Source organism: Parasteatoda tepidariorum, chromosome 6 (genome assembly GCF_043381705.1).
Source record: "Parasteatoda tepidariorum isolate YZ-2023 chromosome 6, CAS_Ptep_4.0, whole genome shotgun sequence".
Classification (NCBI taxonomy): Eukaryota; Metazoa; Arthropoda; class Arachnida; order Araneae; family Theridiidae; genus Parasteatoda; species Parasteatoda tepidariorum.
Genome location: NC_092209.1, coordinates 19,575,406 through 19,598,224, shown reverse-complemented (window position 1 = coordinate 19,598,224; position 22,819 = coordinate 19,575,406). Strand labels below are relative to the sequence as shown.

The 22,819-nt window shown below is 30.9% G+C and overlaps 2 protein-coding genes across 2 annotated transcripts; both read right to left on the bottom strand.

Annotated features, from left to right (window-relative positions):
* Nucleotides 1-643: 643 nt before the first annotated feature.
* LOC107452976 (uncharacterized) lies at nucleotides 644-9,642 on the bottom strand. The gene is made up of 4 exons (XM_043053693.2): nucleotides 9,508-9,642; nucleotides 5,513-5,629; nucleotides 2,440-2,693; nucleotides 644-812 (listed from the first exon to the last, which is right to left on the bottom strand). The coding sequence occupies exons 1-4, from the start codon at nucleotides 9,557-9,559 to the stop codon at nucleotides 714-716; spliced, it is 522 nt and encodes a 173-aa protein (XP_042909627.1). The 5' UTR covers nucleotides 9,560-9,642; the 3' UTR covers nucleotides 644-713.
* Nucleotides 9,643-14,074: 4,432 nt separating this feature from the next.
* On the bottom strand, nucleotides 14,075-22,589 carry LOC107452975 (uncharacterized). The gene is made up of 4 exons (XM_016069615.3): nucleotides 22,430-22,589; nucleotides 18,843-18,956; nucleotides 16,185-16,441; nucleotides 14,075-14,274 (listed from the first exon to the last, which is right to left on the bottom strand). The coding sequence occupies exons 1-4, from the start codon at nucleotides 22,479-22,481 to the stop codon at nucleotides 14,185-14,187; spliced, it is 513 nt and encodes a 170-aa protein (XP_015925101.2). The 5' UTR covers nucleotides 22,482-22,589; the 3' UTR covers nucleotides 14,075-14,184.
* Between the last annotated feature and the right edge of the window lie 230 nt (nucleotides 22,590-22,819).

The window sequence follows — 22,819 nt, the reverse complement described above, 5'->3', positions numbered from 1 at the left end:
ATTTGTAAACCTGATTAAAATTTAAATCATATATAAATCATTTAAATCAATCTGGGATGCTGAGAATGGGTGATATGTCGGCATTTTGCGCGAAGCGCCACAGACCGATTCATTCAAAGCTTTCATGTCATATATTGAGAAGTCATGAATTTTTAAAAGATTAAGTTGCAATCAGAAGAAAAAGTGGATGAGATCTTCATTGTCAAGTAAGGAAATCATAGCACAGGCTGTGTATCAAGCATAAAACAATTTGCACTTTGGGATAAACATATGACCATAATAATTGAAAGAGTTAGTATAGTAATATTAAAATCACATCGTTAAGAAAGAAAACGATAACATGGTGAACTGATACGGAATTTCCGTACTATCCAAAAATAATTTTTCTACCGGTAGCGAATAATATTTTAATTATTTAGAATTAAAAGAATTTACTAATAGAAAGAATTGTAGAAATTTATGAAAGGCTAGTTGGATAAATGGTCACTTTCTTAAATACTGTAAAAATTTTATTTGTTTTAAATATTTCTGATACAGCTAACTACCAAAAGAAAAAAAAATATATAATTCCTTTCTATTTATAACACGATATGTCCTATTGTTAAGAAAGATGAATAAAAAGATATTACATACTAAACAGACATTTGGTTCATAAGTAATTTATTTGATACAGTTTGCTGTATATGCACACCAAATATGAATTGAGTATACACCTATTCGACTTCACACCTTCTAGAGAACTTAACTTCATACCAATTTACTGCTACAGCGTATTCACCAACAGACGGATCCACGGTGGCAGAGAAAAAGAACTGAAAATATATTTGGAAAGACGTTTATTTAACAGTCTTTAAAACAAAGCTGAATAGATTTGCCAACTTTTGCTTAATCATTTTAATTATGATTTCAATGATNATCTGCTCTTTCATCTAAATTGAATAATATGTGGTGGAAGGGAAGGGAGGTGCTGCGTTAACATTAAGTTAAATCTCAGAATGAACAATAATTGATAAAATCAGGTCTGAGTCATACATAAAAATAAATCGCAAGTTGATACATAATAAAGGGAACAAATTGAAGATAAAGAAAGAATATTTACACTATTTACAAATATTGATAAACATTATGGTAACACACATTATTATGTATGCTTAACTTTTTTAAAAATAGTGGTGATCAAAATCATTTTAAAAATAAGTTTGTAAAAATAAAAAAGATGTATATTTACTACCACTTTAAATATAAAAATAAAGTTTTACTATAAATTCGTTGAAGTTTGTAAATTTATAAACATAGCCGCCATCTTCAGAAATGCAAACTTGCTCCGGACAGCAAATATATATTTTAAAGTGGTAGTTTATCAATTGTCTTTCTCAGTTTAATAAATTCAATTTAGTGGAATTTTATCCACCACTATTTCTAAATAATTCGTAGGCTTATATAATTCACCACTTTTTAAGCTTACCTTTACCTGCTATACCTTTTAAAAAGCAGGCAAAAATAGTCAAATATTTGCAAAATTTTCTTAGAAATTGGTTACCGTTTCTTTAATTATTTTGGCGTCTCCGGAGCAGTTGGCATCTTTAATGCATTTTGTGTAATATTTTATTTTTACACTTAAAGTGGTAGTAAAATGTATGCTAGCTATTTATTCTTTGCACTTATAAATTTAATTCAAAATTACTTTGACCACCACTACATTTAATTAAATTTTGCATATATATAAATGTATAATACTCTCTTTAATGTTAGATTAAGCTTACGCCAATTGCAAAATAAATTTTCGTTTATAAATGCAATATACTTTTAATCCTACTTCAGCTGGGGTAAATTATCTGCTGAGAGATTACAAGTTGGCAGGTATGTATATATATATGTTACGTTTAAAGTAATAAATCCGGTTATTATTAATAATTACCATTGAAGTTTGGTCAGTGTGATTAAACGGTTAATATGTATTGAAACATTGGAGTGCCTCTCTTTGTATATTTGATACGGTTAAAGTGATAAATCCGGTCATTATTAATACTAATCGGTCAAAATTAATAATAACCGCTTTTTTTGGTCTAAGTGAGAAATAAAAAGGGGATATTTTCGTATCGTAATCAGTGGTAAATAATCTTCAAGTCTTGGCAACTGAACGAGAAACAAAAAAAAAAAAAACATGATAGAAACCGAGTGCAGATTTGAAAACAACGATGAGAGGGTACCAAAGATCTGTTTAAAAAAATCTGTGCAACAAAGAAAAAAAATTAAAAATTAAAATCCCTTCCTATTGTTATTCGAGGTGTTTTAAAAAAAAAACCTGTATGAGCATAAAATTTCAATTGACACTTGCCTTTTTCAAAAACAACGTCCATAAAATCAGGGTTCATTGATTAGCACGGAAAAACGTTTATTTAATACCGAACAGATGCAAAGATCATATTAATATCATACCCTTAATGATTGGTCTGTATCAATATCGATAACTGCCCTTTGCCATGCGTTTGATTTACGACTGGAAGCGTAAACTGTGTTAATTCCACGATCCGTTTCTTGCTGAATATCGAACGACTTAGCACCATCGCCAGAGAAGAAAAATTCAACTGTGACACAAGCTATCTTTTCGTCCTCATAAATTGAAAAATAAGGTGTGATCATTCGACCCAAATGAGCGTTGGTCATGTTGGTTTCTAAAATCATCATAGTTGCTACAGGAAAAACAAATTTGCACTGAGTAATGCGAATGCTTTAGAGATATGTTACTGAAAAACATAAAAATGAATGTATATGGAATGTAGAATAGCATGTACATAGAACAGTATGTATATAGAATAGTATGTATGTAGAATAGTATGTATATAGAACAGTATGTATATAAAATAGTGAGTACAGTCAAACCACGCTATAGTGAACCATCAAGGGACCGAAATTTTGGTTCGCTATAACCGAGCTGCGCTACATCCTTTCCGCAAGTAATTTTAACTAGTGGTTTTAAACCATTAGTTAAAAGCCCCTTGCAGGCCTTGGTTGCCTCAACAGCTGACAAACTCCAGCTCCCCTATCCATGGCAACTCCCTTCCAATTTCTAATCTGTAAGGTTTTCAAATCATTTTCGATGTCGTTGAACCATTTAGTAGGGGGTCTGCCTCTGGGACGTGACCCCTCGAAGTTCTTAAAGGTGACTATTCTCATGGCGCTATTTTCAGGGCTTCTCCATAGATGACCCAGCCATCTCAGCCTTTTATTACACATTATTTAAATAAAAGATCAATAAAATGAAATGAAATGATTGAAAAATAATTCGTATTAACAAAAAATGTGTTAACTTTTATGTTTTATTACTCTTCGTCTTGTGTGCAAAAAAAAAAATTAATAATCTTTAGCCGATGAGCAATCCTCAACATCACATATGGAAACACTTCCCGACTTACTGATAATTTTTCCTAAATTTATGTTATTCCGCTTTTTAAACATGTCTAACTAGCCATTCAAGCGCATAAAAGTAGCCTCAACAAAGCACTTAGCAAATTCATCAGCTTGAAGCATTTGTTCAAATACTGGAAGATTGTACTTCTTTGAATGCTGAACCAATTCAATAATGCTATTCAATAATGAAAAAAACACGAAAAAATGCTTATTGCTAGATTCCATATGCCATGGATGATTTTAAAAATCGGTATATGTAGTTATTTTGAAGTAGAAATTTCAAAATTACTACAAAAAAATAAAGAAAATAAATCAGTTGAAGACTGAAAAAAGTTCATAATATCCAACTTCCTCTCTTTTTTTTGTTCACTATATCTACAAAAAATAACATTATACGCGTGTAGCAAGGGGCGGGCGTGTACATTTTTTTCACGATATCCGGGAGTCCACTATAAACCGTGTTGACTATAGTGGGGTCTGACTGTATATAGAATTGCCTCGATAAAAAGCCAGTTTAAGTTTAACACCATACCCGAAGTCTTCCCACACGATTAAAGAGCCTCAACATTGTTGTCCATTGGAGAAAATTTCCTTTTTTTTTCATAACGAGCTGTTTTATTTCCTATATCATAAAAAAAATTGAGATGCTAAGGAAGAAGCTGTAGCTTAAGTTGAAAGCTATCCTCAAGCAAAGGAGAACAGAAAAAAAAGAATATTTATGATTCAGATAGTTTTGTGTGCAATTGGTAAGCCATGAGAGAAAAAGAAGGTTTTCGTCGCCTTTATACGATAAGGTGGAGGCTCGTTAATTGTGTGTGAGGGCTACAGCAATAGTAGAAAACTTGCTTTTTTTCCTCCTCCCTTTTAGTTTTTTTTTTGTCAATCAGTAGCCTCTAGGTGGCATAAGGCCACCTAGAGGCTACTGATTGACAAAAAAAAAATTTAAAAACCCATTTATTGACGTTTGTAGGAAAACCAGATCTTCCAACTTGATTTTGCCAAAACCAGTTCTTCCAACAGGATAAAAAAATACTCAAATAAAATTATTATAAATAATAAAATCACTTAACCCTTTATTTACCAAATTATTAAAAATGTGCGTAATATTTTTTTGTTTCATTAAATAATGTCTATGCCTATGTTCACTAAATAATGTATATGCACTTTGACAAATATATATTTTTTCTTCACATTATTATTTTCCGATTTTTCATAAAATTTTCAGTTTGGAACTTACATTATAAAACTTTGATTAAAGTAAAACACTGAATACTTTGTTTGATAACTAGTTCAAAACGCTAATGAATAAATTAAAAAAAGACATGAAAGACTTGCAATGACAATTTAAACAGTTCAATGTTTCCTCCTATGAGGCGACAACGAAATAGAATCTCGTTCTTTTAAAAAAGACACATTAAAGTATATAGGAAAAAATATTTATAAATAAATAGAAAAAGAATAAGGGAGATTTCTGTATCATGATCTGTGGCATAACAATCGCCAAGTCTTGGCAACTTCCGGGCAGCAGACCATGAAAAACCTAAAATAAAAGAAAAAAAAGAAAGAAAGAAAGAAAATATCACAGAAAGGGACCAATTCGAGAGGCATAACTCGTATCCAACCCCAGGCATACATGCCTTTTTAAAAACAAAAATTTGCAAATTTTAAATCTATTTGGCACCTTGGCGATTGTAGTTGGCGCGACAGATCAAGACATAGAAATATCCCCAGAGAATAAGTATGTATCCTAATAGTAATGTATCCTAATTGGGTTAGAAATTTTAATCCTATGAGAACTAAATTTAATGGTCTAATATAAAGAGTGTATTTAAACTTACGACTACCCTACAACTTTTTGAATCAAATTGTTTCAGAATGAAAAGCATGCATAAACACTAAAGTTAGATCATTTAATTTTACAGAACAAATTTTTTAAATTTAAATTTTTTGAGAGCAGTTTTTATTAAAAAATTTATTCGGGAAAATCAAAATTGTTTAATAAAAACTGCTCTCAAAAAATTTAAATTACTTATAGAAACTTTTGGAACATTCGAAAGCTAACATTATAGGAAAAAAGCTATGTGGAAAGCAGTACTAGTACCTCTTTTTCCTCCTAATTCCGATGTTTTTCTCACCCACTGCGCACTAAGATTTTCTTGATTTGTCATTTCGCATGGACCTAACTCGAAAAAGCAACTTCTCGTCCTGATAATTGCATCTACAAAATGTAAGTCATGATTAAAACATGAAGTTATATAGTTTAAGCTTTTGCTTAAGCTGTATCATCAATATTTCGTTTATTTAATTTATTTAAATAACAATAAATCAAATATTTAGGTGTTATAAAAGTAACTTGATGGCATCCACTTGATTTAAACCAAATAAAAGGAAACTAATTTTTTGAGTCGTAATTTTACTTAAAACAGTCAATTATCTTCCTCTAAGTGGGCGTTTTAAAATTACTTCACTATTCAATGGCTGCCAAAGTCTGCTTAACCATCACCTCCTACATCAGAAAGCCTCTACACGGTTTCTTATAAGTAATCTGCGCAGATTAAATAAAAAGCGAACCACTTGTGATGCAAGAACCCAAATTCTATTTTAAAAGTATTTGAGAGAAATTTATCATAGATATTTGAGAATTGAATCTGTAGTGGTTGTCAAGTAAATAAAACAAACCAATTATATTCATAAATTAAACGTATTTTTAGACATATATTTTCCACCACTTTCTAATTTTTAATAGATTTCATATTAAATGGTACTTTCACTAATTGGTTTACCTTCATAGTGGTCTGATCAAACTACTTACAAAAAACCGTGTGGAGGCTTAACTCTTATTTAAAAGCACAGTATTATTACGTTATTCTCCAGCCTGTGCTTCTGTCTAAAACTTTTTCTTGGTTTTTGATTAAAAAAAAATAATAAATAATATCCAGATCATTTATTACTCGGCGAATAGAATTTAAGGAGGAAAACTATTGGGCTTCTCATCCATAAGGGAGCTTAGAGCTATTCGAAATTATAAAAAATGTATGGAGACATGAACAATCTCCCTGACATGAATATGAGGAAACTGAAATGGTTGAGTCACATTCGAGAGTTTGCTAACTATGAGAACTGCGGAAAAAACTTCGATTCAATTACTATATAAGCCTTGTAGAACACTGATCTCCTACCTTTGGGCCGTGGACAGATACTGCTCCGTGGATGAAATAACACTGGGCCGTCGAAGGAGTATTAAATTATTTCCATTTTATTTACTCTGGTGTATTTTTAACGGGTTTGTACAACTTTCTAAAGACTTGAAATTTACCAGGAGCTGACAAACGTCACCTAAAGCGGTACCAATACCGTACATGTAATTGTATTTAATCTTAAAGAGATGCTTAGACACAACTAAATTTAATTTATTAAATCAAAACAATCTAAAATATAAACAACGTCCCTAACTCTTTCAACGGACAGTGGAAAAATCATTAAACGTTGACCGGTCCGCTGTGATAAAGAGGTTGGTGTGATACTGGGTGTGATGGTTGGAAGCAGGGCAGAAAGTCTAGAGAGAAAACGGAAACTGGTAAGAAATGAATTTAATTTTTAGTTTTTTTTCCCGGAATAATAAAATATTCATTACACCGGCCGAACTTTGTAGGGATCAGGGAACTGGCCTTGCCTCAGAAATTTTCTGGGTTCGACTTTCGGGCAAGACATGGATGTTCTTTCATTCTCTGTACTATCTGTCTTTACTGTGGGAGCAACCATTAGCCCACGTAATATGGTGCCCCTGAAAGAGTGACCAAGAAACCTGCCCTTCAAATGCCTGTATTGACGAAAAATTAATCCCCAATTGGGCATTGGAAAAAAAATATCCATTACTACCAAATTTTTTTAACAGATACAATACATTTATTGAATTGTTTCTTACCCGAGAAAAATAATCAACAATGAATTGTTTATTGTTAAGAGTAGATTTACTCCTCTTCCGAAAATTATTTATAATTGAAATCGTTCTACTACCAGTTTTTTTTTCTCTTTAGCTTCTAGCTTTCAGGTCTGGCTGGAAGATGAGAAAGAAAATTTAAAAAAGATTAAACAAAAAAAAAAAGAAAGTGGGACTCTAATGCCCAGATCCGTGAAGAATATTTGTTTATCTTGCAGTAGCCTAAAGCTCTCGAACGACCGTTTGACCAATGCATACTGCCATTCAATTGCATAGCTGGCAAATCGTGTGGCAGTTGAGAAAAATTTTCTTAGAGGTATCAACTTTATATAGTGTTTTAACGTATTAAATCTTCAATTTAAAGTTTCAAAAAAAATTTCATCCTACCGTGACAAGTCTATAAATAAAAAATATGTAAATATTGATATATTTTTCAACTCATTTATAGCATTCGATTTCTTAGAGATCATTTCCCGCTTAGTTAAATGTCTCTATTGTTTTATTGCCGATGAAGGAGAGCAAAACCTGTATCAGTCAGTCATTTTATTTAACTCTTAATTGATGAAGTAGCTTAAGTTCTAGTAAATATTTCCTACTTTAATTATTGTTTTAGTACCACTTTGTAAAATCTTTTTCAGCCACCGTATAAGTTGGCAGTTATACAACAGAAGCCAACTGCATACCTGCCAACTTTTAATCCTTTCGAGGATACTTTTCCCCAGTGCCTGCCAACTTTTACGCATTTGGTGTAAAATTTTATTTCTATATTTAAAGTGGTAGTAAAATGTATGTTTTCTAAATATTCCTTGAAATTAAAAAACTTAATTTATAATCTTTTTGATCCACCACTATTTTTAAAAAAATAAAACATATATATTAAAATGTAATGCTATTGTAGATATCCCCACAAGCATGATATAAATACAGTGAATGTTTCTGTCTAAAATTGTAATTGAAATTCCATTTAACTACCACTGGGAAAAATCATCCTTGAAAGGATTAAAAATTGGCAGGTAGGCCAGTGGTAGTAAAATAGAATTTAAATTACAATTTTAGGCAGTAACGTACGCTGTATTTTGAAAACGCTTACATAGAGTGTATTAACAGTAATGCATATTGATATATATGCTTAATTTTTTTAAAAATAGTGGTGGTCAAAAAAGATTACAAATTAAGTTTATAAATGCAAGGAATACATAGAAAGCATACATTTTACTACCACTTTAAATATAGAAATAAAATTTTACGCCAAATGCGTAAAGGTTGGGAGGTATGCAACTGCTCCGCTTTCTGTAAACGCTTTAATAAATTGGTCGCGAATCAAATAGTATAACTTGTAGAATGAGGAGAATTATATCAGATGACAGCTTTGTATTTTACATGTATCAAAAAATATTACCAAATAAAGTCAATATCCACTATCAGATTATTTGTGAAAATTAAATAAGCTGGATTAAAAACATATTTGGAATTTTTCCTCTCCGTCTTCGACAGTACAAAAAATAGACATGAAAGTTTAAATCTGCAGTTGGTAGTCAGTAGACGGCAGACTCTTAATAACTTAGTAGCCACTTTTTCCTCAAACCTAATGAGTCGATGACCGATATAGATAGGTCGTTTTAATTTAAAGCCACTTTTTGCAAACTTTTTTGTTACGCTTGGATTAAATTATACCTAAAAAAATCTTATTAAATTATCTACGACTATTAAAAGTTAATTCAGCAATATAAATAATATAAATATGTGACAAAATTTAGTTAAACATACTGCCTTTAAAGAATTTTAAAAATTTTGGGGGTAGGCAAAATATATTTAAAGTATATATTACAACTTTGAAACGTTTGAATTGTTAAGGAACTTTCTTTCCACATGAATCTTTCCACCACAAATTCATAGATTCTGATGGATCAAAATTTTGAATGGAGATATCGGGCATTTTAATGAAAATTTTGTTTTCCAGAGTCTTTCTACAGTGATGTATTTTTATCATTAAATAATCTTCACAAAAAAATGGGAAAAAGTAGCTTATTTAAGTCGCCACTTAACTTTATTAACTCGCCATATGGCGAGTGCTTATTTTCATGTCTACTGAAAACTGTTTGTCGCGTCTCTCATGCTAAAAACCGCAAAAAATAAATATTTTTTATTTTTCTTACCGGCCCATTGTGACGCCAGAAATATAATTGCAATTCCAACTACTGTCTTCATTTTGCGTGAATGAAAAATCGAGTAAGTTCAGCCTTAAAATTTAATGTCGTCTAATTGTTTTTATTAATCATTCCGTTACTTAGTATCGAGTCACAAAGATAGGGGTGAGAACTTACACATATGTTAATTTATTTAATCTGATTGTTATGTAATCCAGATTTGATTGTGAATGTAATAGAGGGCATAAGTTAGGTGATAGAAAAATATGAATAATTTTTATAAAAATTTTGCAAATTATATTATTTTCTAATTTGAAAACTTTATTGCATAGGATTAATGCACTATGATTCACAAACTATTTTATACTATTTTAATAAATCTATCATAAATTGGTAATTGATAAAATGTTAGGAAAAAAAATAGTGCGGAATAAATTATAATTTCATCTCAATGCGAAAATCGGTTTGTTTCTTCATAAATTATAAAAATGTAATTCATATTAGGTAGGTTATTAATATCTTGTCTACTGAAAAAATTTAATGTAGCTAAAATGTTTCAACAAACACATATATGTATATATATATATATATATTTTATTTTTTAGACAACTATAATTTTCATATAAATCACAAAACATTTTTATTGCACAGATTGGTTAATAATAAGAGTTACATCAAATTTGTATTGCCTTGAAGATATTAGTCCATATAACAGGCTTCATAACTACACATTTTTGCACATTTTAAAGATCTTTTGGAGCCGGGGAGGCCTGGTTGTTAGGCATTGGGCCCATATCGTGTGTTCGATCCCCGCCATCCGAAGACTCTATGTGTAATAAATGGTGACTGGTGCACGCTAAATCTGTCGGGTTACAAAGTTCTCAGAGTTCCCATAAAAAATCAACACCTCTGGGGGTTCTGAATTAGAGATTGATCGTTCTCTGGTTTAGGTCAAAATTACGATATGTGGGTGAATAAATGGATGAATGAATGAGTCGACCCTCTAAATCGGGCTGTGACGTGTGTGTGGCTGAAGTCGCGTTCTTAGTCATTGATGGCGTCACTGAAAAATAAGAAAAGCAAAATCAACTGTAAACTCGCTTGGTTTCACAAAGCGGCTTCTTGCTGTTGGCAAATGTCATTTGAAACAATAATAAAGATTTTTCTTTTCTTTTTTTCAGTGTGTAAAAAGTACAAAAGTACACTTACTGAAAAAAAGTGGCAGAATATTTATATTAAAATTAAATAGAAAACTATTTATCTTCTACCACTTTAACTTTAAAAAGTCCATAAGACATGTCTTCGCGTCCTAATATAAATATTTAAAGTCTTAAACTACTGCGGCATACAGAATTGTCTAGTTTTGTTACCAGTTCTTACTTTTGAAAACCATATTTGAAATGGTCGCTGAGCGCAAAGTCATAATTTCTTTGAACTGGGGTTAACTAACCAGTGAAAGAACGCTTAGACTTAACTTGTCTAAAAAAATATAACAATTTCAAAATTGGCAATTTTAGTTAAATGAGAGAGTTAACATATTTGTTAGTAAATACAAATTATGTAAAAAAAATTGTAGGGAACTTACATAATAATGTTTTAAGCTTTTGGTGGTTCAAATAATAACTAATAAGATAACCGAGTGAAGGAACAGTTAGTACCAGTGAATAAACACTAAATTTTTAAATTTCCAGTTTATGAACACTTAATTTGTGAATATTTGATGCTATTTAGGATTTCATAGGTTACACAAATAACTAAAAACAAGACGTTTCTTGGAATTATAACGTATAACCACATTTAACATGAAAAATCTTAAATTTTTTCAGTCATAAAACGGAAAGTAGTGGGGTTGAATACAGAATAAAAAAATGTCTTTCATTGTCTTTCTAACTGTTTCATAGTCGATTCTAAATCATGAATGTTTATCATTGTGTAATCCAAAGATGTTTTTATTATTATTATTATTTTATCACTTTTTGTTTACTCTTTTTGCCCTTATTTTTTATGCTTTTTTCTTTTTTATCTTTCTAACTATTTTTTTCTCTTCGCCATACTTTCTTGCTTTAACTTTTTTTTAGCTCCTTCAATTTCTTTACTTGGCCAATATAAATGGCTCTTCTAAATTTCTCGAAATTTTCCGGTAACATCTAATATATTAATTCTCTTACGTGGCTCCCAAATTTTGGCTGTAATTCTTTTCCGCCGGTGGCAACGTTTGCTTTGTTTTGTTTATGTTACTACTTCTATTACACGGCGAATCGACCAATGATTGCTGCTAAAAATGTCACATGCCAAATCTAGTTGAGGTGGCTCAACATATAGCGCTTTTAAGAACGGAAACTGAAATAACCAGAGAGCATCAGCTGCGGCAATCTCATACTATTAAGCTAGGCAGAAGTGAGTAGTCTTTGTCGATAGATCTCTATTTTAGTATTTTGTCGAAAGCGCTTTTTTTCATGAATTTATATATTACGAATTTATTTGACGATTTTTGATTTATATCACGAATTATACTATAGCACATTTCTAATAGGTTTAACTAATTACATTTCGCTTATTTGAATTCAAATTTATTTTAATGACTTAGTATTTACTAAAAAGATGTAATTTTTGTTTTAAAAAAAAGTTTTTATATGGATTTGAATTCTTAGAATTTTGTGCATTTGCAACGTACCTAAGTTAGTAGCGAGCGAAGCGAGCTTGGTTTACAAAGCAAATCATATAAGATTGCGTTGCAATTTTCGGGGGTTGGCGAGCGTTAACGAGCAGTTGGCGCAGCCCACTAGTTTCCAGAATTCCACTCTGGCTAATATACGGGAGAAAGGAGTTTCGATGTTTGTGTAAAATCCATCTCTCATTCACTAATATCAATACCTACCATTTTCTGACTGATTAAATATATAATCAATTGTTTTTTTTCCCCAACTAACAAGAGGTCTTATCTCAAAATCAGTTTTCAAGATACATTCATTAACAATGTTAATTGTTTCAGCTTCTGTGCCGAAGTTTGACTGAACCAAATGTTCTTTTTGCGATAGATTCTTCCATTTGGAGAAAACCACAGGCCATTGAATTAGATTCTTCTGTCAATGTTTCCTTAAAAATTTGCAACATATCTTGAGAGGTTTCATTCTCAAGCTTCTGGAGAAAAAGTGCATCGTTACTCTAGAAGTATGTTTTTTGTTGATAAGCTTTCTTGCTCAGTAACTCTTTAGGACTGTTTTGCATGCATTTGTTAAAGTTAACCTTTTCAACATCATATGGAAAAATATCACATTTCTTAAAAGTATTTTAAATTTTAACTTCATCAATTGATGCCTCAAAAGCTTATTTCAAAATGGATGTAAAATTCCCTCCACATATTGTTTTACAACTCTTTTGTATTCAAGCTCTAACGGAAGATTTCCAAGGAGCTTTTCAAAGCTCAAAATACGCCTACATCACAAGGCTGGAGTGCATTAGTAGTATTAGATAAAAAAAACTAAACCAGATAATTCGTTTTGATGATCAAAACTTGCTCAGTTTCAAATTGATACGAGATTTAAGCCCATCTAAACGAAGCAAAATAAGGAATTTAATAGCATTTTCAATTAGCCATGGGTAGAAGCAGTTTGCAATACATTCGTATAATGTTGCTGCCGTCATCCATTCTGATTCACTTTTTCCAATCATATATATAGCAGGAACTGATTTTGCATGACTTCAAAGAATTCTTCTCTATAGAAAAACTTCCATTGGAGCTACTTTTTGTTCCACTAGCTAAAATGTTGCCCAAAACTAAGTTGGAGGGTATGGAAAATACAATAGATGTTTTCCAAAATATTTCCCCCAATTTAGCCAGATTTAATATATTAATTAATAATTATTTAATAATTATAATTTAGACAGAAATTTTAAAACTTTTATAAGAACTTAATATAACCATTATCATCATCATCATCGAAGTATATCTGGGCGCCTGGGGCCGTTAGCGGCCTTTTTCCATTTAATGTAACCATTCGCCTATTTGATCTTTTATACATACGCTTAAATTATTTATATGTGGTAGTGGAAATTTTTCTAAATTATATTTAATTAAATTATTAGGACGTTACCTTTGCGACCACAGGCAAAATTATTTTCCGAAACTGCAAAAATTACACAGTAATTGGATGGTATGCAATTACCGTAAACATTTTTTTACAAATTCTATAACATGTGAAGTTGGACTAAGTTCCCTGTCTAATAGAGCTATAGCATCATCAGGGATGAAAGCTAGTCAGAAAAGAGAAAAACAGCACGAAGATACATCGAGGGTAACAGCGGGATTCGAACCCGCTGCTGAATCTGACCACTTATGCAATTGTTTAAATTATGTGATCTTTGTTTAAATTTTATATACCAATACGTAATGCTTTTGTGATACGCCACTTTATTTTAGTTTTGTCAAGTTGAGCTTATAAAAAGTTTGCAATATTAACCCAAAATCTGCCGATTTTAGTTTCTAGTTCTCTACCGTCGTCGAATCGGAAGCAGTTGACATCTGTATTGTTCAAGATGCTCCAGTAATATTAATACAATAATTTACTAACCAAACTGAAGTTTTCATAAATAGTTTATTTATTATAATTGGTGATTTATAAAAATATATTATCAAATGTGAAAATAAATTTAAAACTGAAGATAGTTTAATTAACTTCGATTCTTTTACGGGCATTTAGTTAACAAAAGTTCCACATATCTTATTGCAACAGTGTATTCTCCAAGTGATGGATCCACAATTGCAGAGAAAAAGAACTGAAAATAAATAATTTAAAATTACAATAAATTTAAAATAGTTAAGTAATATTAAAATACATACTATTTTTCAATAAACACAAAAACTTTAAAAACCTTTGCATAAACTGAACATTTTTTACAATTTTTCAGGTTGAAAATTTATAAAATTTTTAAACTTTTAGGTACATTTTACCTGATTTAGCAGTATGCATCATCTGTGAACTTTAAAATTAAGTATTAGGTTATAAGTGAAGTGTTTTTTAAGCAAATGAGACTTTTCGGGGGAAAATCTCATTTTAGTGTTATTCAACAATACAGCGCAAATTATGCCAAGGCTTTAAATTTCCAGATTTAAGAGCAGTGGTTTCTAATTTGTTTAGGCTATAGAGTAGTAGTAGTACTACTATTTTATTCACGTCGCTCTTGAGTCATACAATGAGCTAATGTCGATTGTCTGGAAAGCACCCCTGAGAATACCGTGTACAAAAAAGATGGCTCTTCCACTTTTGCAGCCCGACGACTTAAGCGCGAATGATTAAACAGTTTGAAGAGCTTCGATACCACGCACACTCGGTCCCTTCGCAGATTGATCAAAATGTTCATCCATCCTCTCACTCATCGCTGCCAATGATGCTTGACTTCGGTGCTTTACCGGGAGCCGTTCTGTGGGTCTTTTCGCTATGTAGCCCTAAATGATCGATCGTCTCTTAGTGGAATCTCTAGACTTTATAAATAAGAATCGTAAAAAATATTGAATATATATTAATCCACGAAAAACTATACAAAACTTTATGTAGACCATACCACTTCCGTTGACTTCTTAGGTAGTTAATTTAACACTTATAAATTATTTAAAGCAAACAAAAACTAAGATTTATTGATATTATAAGCCTACCCGTAACTTGGTACATTCACGTATATTTCTTATCGATGATCTTCAAATTTTTGTACATATTACAAACCAAACAAACGCAACCGTTGTTGCCATTCCTAACTTAGAAATATATGATCTCACATAATTATTTTGAAATATTCAATGTGAAAAATCATATCTTTTTCATCATATCGTTTTAGCAATACTCATCCCAAAATTGGGTTTCATGACACAAGAATTTTTGTCTTCTTGTTTTCGAAGATGGATCATTACATTTTCTTAATCACCAGAAGGATTTGAAAAATTATTGCTCACGTAGAAATTTGATAAATAACAGATGAATATTATTTAAAAGTAAGAGGATGCTAAATTAAGAGAACTTTAAACTGCTTTGATGAGTAGTTTCCCCTCATTTGAATATTTTTGGCTAACTTCTATGAGTTCCGCCTACTAAGCATGAACTTTCCGGGCAACTGAATAGCATACGGAAAAAAAAAATGCCACGTAACGTTTCTTAAGTAACCCTTATCAACAATATATAGCTTATATATATTTTTTGAAATTATTTTATTGGTAGAATGAATATAATATGAGGGATGATGCAGAAAAATATTTAATTTTTAAGTAGAAAAAATGTAATTACACTTAAACACGTTATGTAAAATACTGTTTTGAATTTTATGTCACTAAAGCTTGTCTACTTAAATGAACAGTATTGTTCAATACTATAAAGTTCAGAATAGTTTTTAGCTGAGGTGACTGACAGCATACATACTATTTAAAGAGCTTTGATAGCTGTATACGACATGTACGGTAAGAAAGCATTGATGGCTGAAATCAGGTATGCAACGGGAATCATTAATTAGCTTTGATGTACTACGGTACTACGATTAACAGCACAACGATATCCATATTAAACCTTAAAAAGTATTTTTCCGAAAACAATACTAAAAATAGTTTGGTGTAAAAATTGTGAACTTTTAAAAAAAAATGTGGCGAATCACTATATTGCCCCATACCCTTCAATTTTTGTAGAAATTTTGTATTTCCTTACCCTTAAGGATTCATCAATGTCAACATCTATAGTAGATTTTTGCCATGTGTTATATGTTTGGTGAGGCCCTTTCACGTAAATAGGATGAATTCCAAACTCTGTTTCCTGTTGAATATTGAAGGATTTTGCACCATCACCGGAAAAGTAATATTCAACTTTGAGACAGCCTGGAATTTTTTCTTCAAGTTCAAAGTAGGGTGTGATCATTCGGCCCATTTGTGTGTTAGTCTCGTTTGTCTCTAAGGTCATCATAAATGCTGTAAAAAAAATAATAAAAATTCATAAATAAATACCAGGGGGCTCTCACACGTTGCTTGCTATGCTCGCCAGCTTCCGTTCTGTACCAGCAGTTTCCCTAGCAGCAAAATAACTTTTGCCCATATTGGACCAATATTCACGAATCTAGGCTCGATAAGGATTCAAAGGGCCGTAATTTTCCGATATGGCCTTATATAGAATTGTCCAATTCACTCGATATTTTACAGCCAATATCTGTCCTTTATAGAGCTGACAGATTCACCCGATATTTTATACTCATTAGTTAGCCAATGTAGCCCGTATATTGGTCGTATATAGGTCAATATCAAACCTATATAGGACCAATATTGAAAAATCTAGGCACCTTAATATTGGTCCATCGGTGTATGTTCATATAGGACCCATATTGATCCAATTTTGAACCCAATTGGGGCCAATGTAAAATTGTTGCTGAGGTTATTTCAAATTGCATCGTAATCTACGATGTTCATGACTGGGACCGATCGATATCACTTGACTCGATATCAATCGATCAATTTCCGTAATATTGAGTTTGGGAATAGCAACCGATTTTTCGTACTATTCTTATAGGCTATTATTATTAATATTCGATCCAATAGATACGTATTACTATTAGTTACTTCCATGAACTTGTAATATAGATAGACTACTCACGATGCATTACATGCGGAAACCAGCAATCCAATCACGTGACTCGTTCACCGGTTCGTGATTTTTGAATTAAATTTTTTTCCAATCAAAGCGTTTTATGACCCGCTTTCCTGTTTAATGATTTTTTTCTGAGAGCGGGTGTGATTCTTGGCTTCGCTGCCGTGTGAAAGAGAAGAGGGGAGAGGTTCTTTCTTCTTAGAAGAGAAACAATTTGATTTCTATTTCCCTTCAAGAAAAAAAGGACTTGATTTTTGAATTTTTTTTCTTTTTCAGTCGTATGGTATGTAAACCGATGTTTTTTTAATCCCTTCCAGTTATTGTTATTTTTTATTTTTCATATTCGATGGCACAAAAACAGTATCAATGTTTTATAAATAACTATTATAAAACTGAGTATTTTTTTGGTTCACAACAATGAAGTGTATTCAGAGATTTGAAAGATATATAACATAACTTATTCATAAATTAAGTTCCGAAAATTAAAATGTTCCTAAACAATAACTTTCTAATTAATGAAGCATAATCGATATATTCTACTTCAATTAAAAAGCTAAGCTTTAAATAGAAATGTTAAGCTCTTCTTAGTTTTGTTCATACAGTCAAGTATTCAACACATGCATATTGTTTTAAAATTAAAATAACTCAAAAACTTATTAATAATTTTAAAACAAGTTATAGTAGCTATATTTCACGTAAATGGAGAAAAATTACTTTATAAATAAATCCATATAAAGACAAATGAAAAATCTCCCGTTTATGTTTATACGAAAGAAGTTTCATAAAATTAAAAAATATTTGTCTTTGGAAGCAAATTTTTACGTAACCCGCTCATAATGTGTTTTTTTTTCCTTTAAAAAAAAAGGGGGGGGGAAACGAATTATAAGGAAATTATGATTTTTTGAAAACTCAACTACAGTCTAACAAACTGTTAATTTCAACAAATTTAAAAATTTAAACTGTTGAACAAATTTTTTTAAAAAAACAGCGCTTTTAATTAACGTCTATTTAGTGTATTTTTCCCTATTTTTCTAACTCCACTATGTTCTGGCGAACTCTGTTTGGCAGCAGAAATAAATTGAAGTTATGCAAGTCTCAAAATAAGAAAGAAGTGACTTATGAACTTAAAAGAGTAGCTAACTGCATTTTCAAAATCGAGTAAGTTAGTTGAGACATGTTTTTAGATATGTGGAATTAGTTATCTGATTTTTAAAAAAATAAATAAATAAAAGGAATTAGTAGGCACTTATTTTTTTTATTTTTTATTTTACTAAAAAATCAAAACTTATTTTTTTTAAAAAATAAGTTTTGATTCTTCTAAATCTTCTAATTCCACTTATTTTTTTTAAAAAAATAAGTGGAGTTAGAATATTTGTTAAAGAGATCATAGTCAATATATGGAAGTAAGCAAGGAGTTAGAAAAAAACATGGTGTGTAGATAATTTTTCAAAAAAAAAGTTAAGTTAATTAGTAGAAACTCATCTTTAAAAAGAAAAAGAATAGATTAATCAAAGATAATTGTCTAAAAAAAAATATGAGTAGCTGGAGGAAATTTATTTATTAATTTATTTTTTAAATTAAACCTATCCTTAATTCAATATATAAAAGAATCTTTGATAATAAAAGCAAAATAGAATAAAAGATTGAATAAAAGCAAAATAAATATAATTTTTTAAAGACTTGCAGAAAACTTCCTATTGACAAACTGTGAAAAAAGTAAAATAAAGCAACCTTTTTTCCCTCCTAATGTCAATTCTTTTCTATCCCATTGAGCACTGTGATTTTCTTCATTTGTGAATCCACATGTATCACTCTCAAAGTTGCAAGTCATCGACTGCTGTGCATCTACAAAATAAATCAAGCAATGAACATAAAATAACAATTAAAAAACTTGTCGAATCAAAAAGTATTTTAAATCACTACATTTGAAAACATTTAAATGAAACGTCATGGCAATTTATGAATAAAGAAAAAACATTTGAATTTTCCAATGCTGTTGTTGTCGTCTGCCATTAAGGCTGAGGGGGTGCGATTGTTCTTTTTTCTTCCAGTGATGCCCTCTATGGCCAAGAATTTCACTTCTGCAGCACCCATACGTCATACCCATTTATAGGGTGATATATTTATAGGACCTCATTCCTACATCCATTCATTGATTATCAGATCGTAATTTTGACCTGATCCAGAAAATGATCAATCTCCTATTCAGTACCCATAAAGGTATAATTTGTAATGGGAACATGGATGACTTTGTTACCCGGCAGATTTAAAGTGCACCAGTCACCATCACTGGGATTCAAACCCGGTTCACCTTCTTGGAAGGCGAACGCTCTATCCCCTGAGCCTTTACGGCTCAGTATCAATATTAAAAGAATTTGAGATTGTTGAGAATTCTTATGTTTCCCTTTGTCAAAATTAAAAATCTTTTACTTATCGCTTTTGTTTTTCTTTGCTTTTAATTTTTTAATCAGCATTATTAGATTGTGTATAGAAACATGACAGATAAAATTTTAATTATTTTACTAATCATTAAGTAAATGTGCCTGATTTCCACGAACTTTAGGTATGTAGCCCGACCTCCCCCATTAGCTTGATACTTATTGATATTTTCAGCAAAACGCGGGCCACATAATTAAATGTAATTAGCAGTAACATGTTAAAAAGAATATTAGCGTTTAAATGCATTTTTATATGCAGTAATGTCAAAACGCTTTATTTTGTAATCTTAAGTAAATAAAGTGGTTTTTTTTGGACTAATTAAACTCAGTAGTCAATCCAGTCACTGCAAAAAATTAACCAGCGTGATATAGAAAAGTTATGTTAAAAATTAAAATTATTGTTGTATTATTGTTGTATTGTTAGTATTAACTCTACTGTAATTTTTATAAAATTGCAATATATCTTTAAGACTTTAAAATTTAGTAAACTATAGAAAAAGAAAGGATATGTGAAAAGTAAAATACTGTTACCGGATAAGTAATTGATTTTCAATGCTAAATCAATTAGTTTTTTTAAAGTACTTAAATAAGCTAGAAACTTTGAAACATCAGTATTAAAGTTCTGAATCAAATCGTTTTTTTTTAATACACTATTTTTTATTTTACTGCAGGAGGTGAATCATATCGTATTTTCGCTTAAAGTTTAACTTTCTAAACTTGAAATTTCATACGTAACCCAAAAGACAGGATAACTCCTGGATCAAACATTAAGCGAATCTTTCTATCACGGAGAACTTATTGATGGAACTATCCTACAGTGTTACATGAAGAGAGAAACCACGAATACTTGCCTCGGTTAGCCCAACAGTAATGAACCCTAAGACCCTCTGCGTTTGTGTGTTTTATTTGAATTATCGTCTGCACTAATTAATTAGCATATTTAAGATCATCCTTTTTAAACCAGTACGAATGAGTCCTAGAACGTGAAAATCCGATCATTAGATCAAAAGTTAGTAAAGGTGGTACGTTTTTTATTTTGTGCACTGTTTATAGTAAATAAATGCGTTTTTATACTTTAACTATTATATAATGAAATTAACACTAGAAAGACTGAATATGGCTGTATACTTCGGAAGTCTGAAGGGACCAGTGTGGCTCTAACCAGATTTTTTGCTTGTAGATCAATTCATGGCTGAAAGCCCATATATTGCAAGACGGAAAAGTGCAAAAACTGGTACGAAAAACACTTCAATTTAGCATTTTTTCGAGAAAAATTAAATTTCTGTAACTACCTATTTTATAATTTTAGTTTATATGTGAAACTTCTTAATTTCCAAAGATAAAGTAGATATTGTTGAATAGTTTAAAAAAGAATAAGTTAACTCCTCCCGAAAATTAGTTATAACTGAAATGGTTTTACTACCAGTCATTCCTCTTTTCCGTCTCGCTTTCACCCCTGGATCAACTAGACATCCAAAACTAGCTGCTTTATAACTTTGAAACAAATTTACTAGGCCAATAAATAAATGATAAATCAAAACTTTTGCACTACTTAAAAGATCGCCCACAAAAAGCACAACTTTACAGTGTAGATTTATTGGAAAACTTCCTCCAGTGGTGGCAAAGTTTATAACTTTATGTATCGTTCTTACTTTAGTAAATTTGATTTAGAGTTATTTTCCGCACCTCTTCGTGTGAATGATTCACAAGTTCACATAAAATGCCACTTAGCTTTAGCTTTTAATTTTCTACCATTTTATAAAATATGTTGTAAAAAGTGTAAAAGTTGACATCACATCATGTGTATGTACAGAGCGCAAAAAAAGAAGAAAGAAACGAGTCATCATAAATAACTTTTAATCTAATAATCGGTTCCTCATGTTCTGCAACTCTATCCTAATGGTGCGAGAGGATGATCTTAAATATGCTAATTAGATGGTGCAGACAATATTTTAAGTTAAGAAATGACACAAGAACGCACTTTTTCTGAATAAACATACCTTTTTTTCGACGGATTCAGATTTCTGACCTCCAAAATATAAGGAATAGCTGCAGTCTATGAAATCTGAAAGCATTCCAAATTCTGGACCCCTTAACACGTTGAATGCCACGCTAACTTTACATGGCTTACCAGTCTGGTCACACGGTAAATAACTACAAGCTAAATTTGCAAATTTTAGACAGAGCTTGCCAGTTTCGTAAAAACGTTTAGCATAACTCATCTGAAATGAGTGGTGAATTATATAAGCCTACGAATTGTTTAGAAATAGTGGTTGATAAAAATCTACTAAATTGAATTTATTAAACCAAGAATCACAATTTATAAACTACTACTTGAAAATATTTATTCGCTGTCCGGAGCAAGTTGGTATCTCTGTGCATATAAATAAATCTATTTTTGTGTGTTCTACATTGCATTAATTTCTTCAAACCATTTTAGTAACGATAATAATGTAAAAAGCATTAAAAATTTACTCGAATTCTGTGTTTCTCATAATCTTGGCTTCACCGGTGACCCCGTGGCGCTACGAACAAACTCAGTATCGGTCACCGGTGACCCCCATGGCATTCAACATGTTAATGTTCGTTTTTAATAACAGCTGACAAAATTTTAAATTTTAAGCATCATCTTAAAGAATTCAATTTAAAACGGCAAAATACAAAATTTGTTTGAAATCGGTCGAATAGTTCCTGAGAAATCAATTTTTTTTTTAAAATACGACCTTTTCAAAATTTGTAACTGAAAATTTTTTAAACTTTGTAACTTAAAATATCATCTGCGCTAATTCATTTGCATATTTGTGGTCCCTCCCTCGAACCTTTTATTCTACGCACTCTACAAGAAAAAATAAATGGAGTAAAAATTATTTCAATTCTTACCTGCCCGTTGCAAAGCCAGAGCGATTATTCCAAAAACAACCGCAGCATTCATTTTGAGAGTGGAGAAGAAAACAAATCCAGTTAATTAGCCTTTAAAATTCTGAGTGTTCTAATTTTCAGAAATCGCAGCATCTCTTAATATCGAGTTAAAGATAAGGATGAGAACCGCACAAGTGTATTGATTTTATTTTAATCTACTTCTCAGGTGGGAATATTTTAAGACAATTCAAAATAAAATATCTCCTAAAACAAATTAACTGAAATATTTCTAGAGGAGTTATGTAAAAGCTGCTATTTCCAGTTTTTTAGTAGCCTTTTAAGTTATATAAATATATAAATATATTTTTCCAATAATCTGTCCAGTTCCAGAGCACTATTCAATCCAGTCAC

Excerpts from the sequence above, each read along its gene's own strand:
- LOC107452976 (XM_043053693.2), bottom strand. The coding sequence starts at position 9,559 with ATGAAGACAGTAGTTGGAATTGCAATTATATTTCTGGCGTCACAATGG. Across the intron at positions 2,694-5,512 it reads GGAATTAGGAGGAAAAAGAG|CAACTATGATGATTTTAGAA; the intron begins GTACTAGTACTG and ends TTTTTCCTGTAG. Across the intron at positions 813-2,439 it reads ATACAGACCAATCATTAAGG|TTCTTTTTCTCTGCCACCGT; the intron begins GTATGATATTAA and ends ATATATTTTCAG.
- LOC107452975 (XM_016069615.3), bottom strand. The coding sequence starts at position 22,481 with ATGAATGCTGCGGTTGTTTTTGGAATAATCGCTCTGGCTTTGCAACGG. Across the intron at positions 18,957-22,429 it reads TCTGGCTTTGCAACGGGCAG|ATGCACAGCAGTCGATGACT; the intron begins GTAAGAATTGAA and ends TTTATTTTGTAG. Across the intron at positions 16,442-18,842 it reads GACATTAGGAGGGAAAAAAG|CATTTATGATGACCTTAGAG; the intron begins GTTGCTTTATTT and ends TTTTTTTTACAG.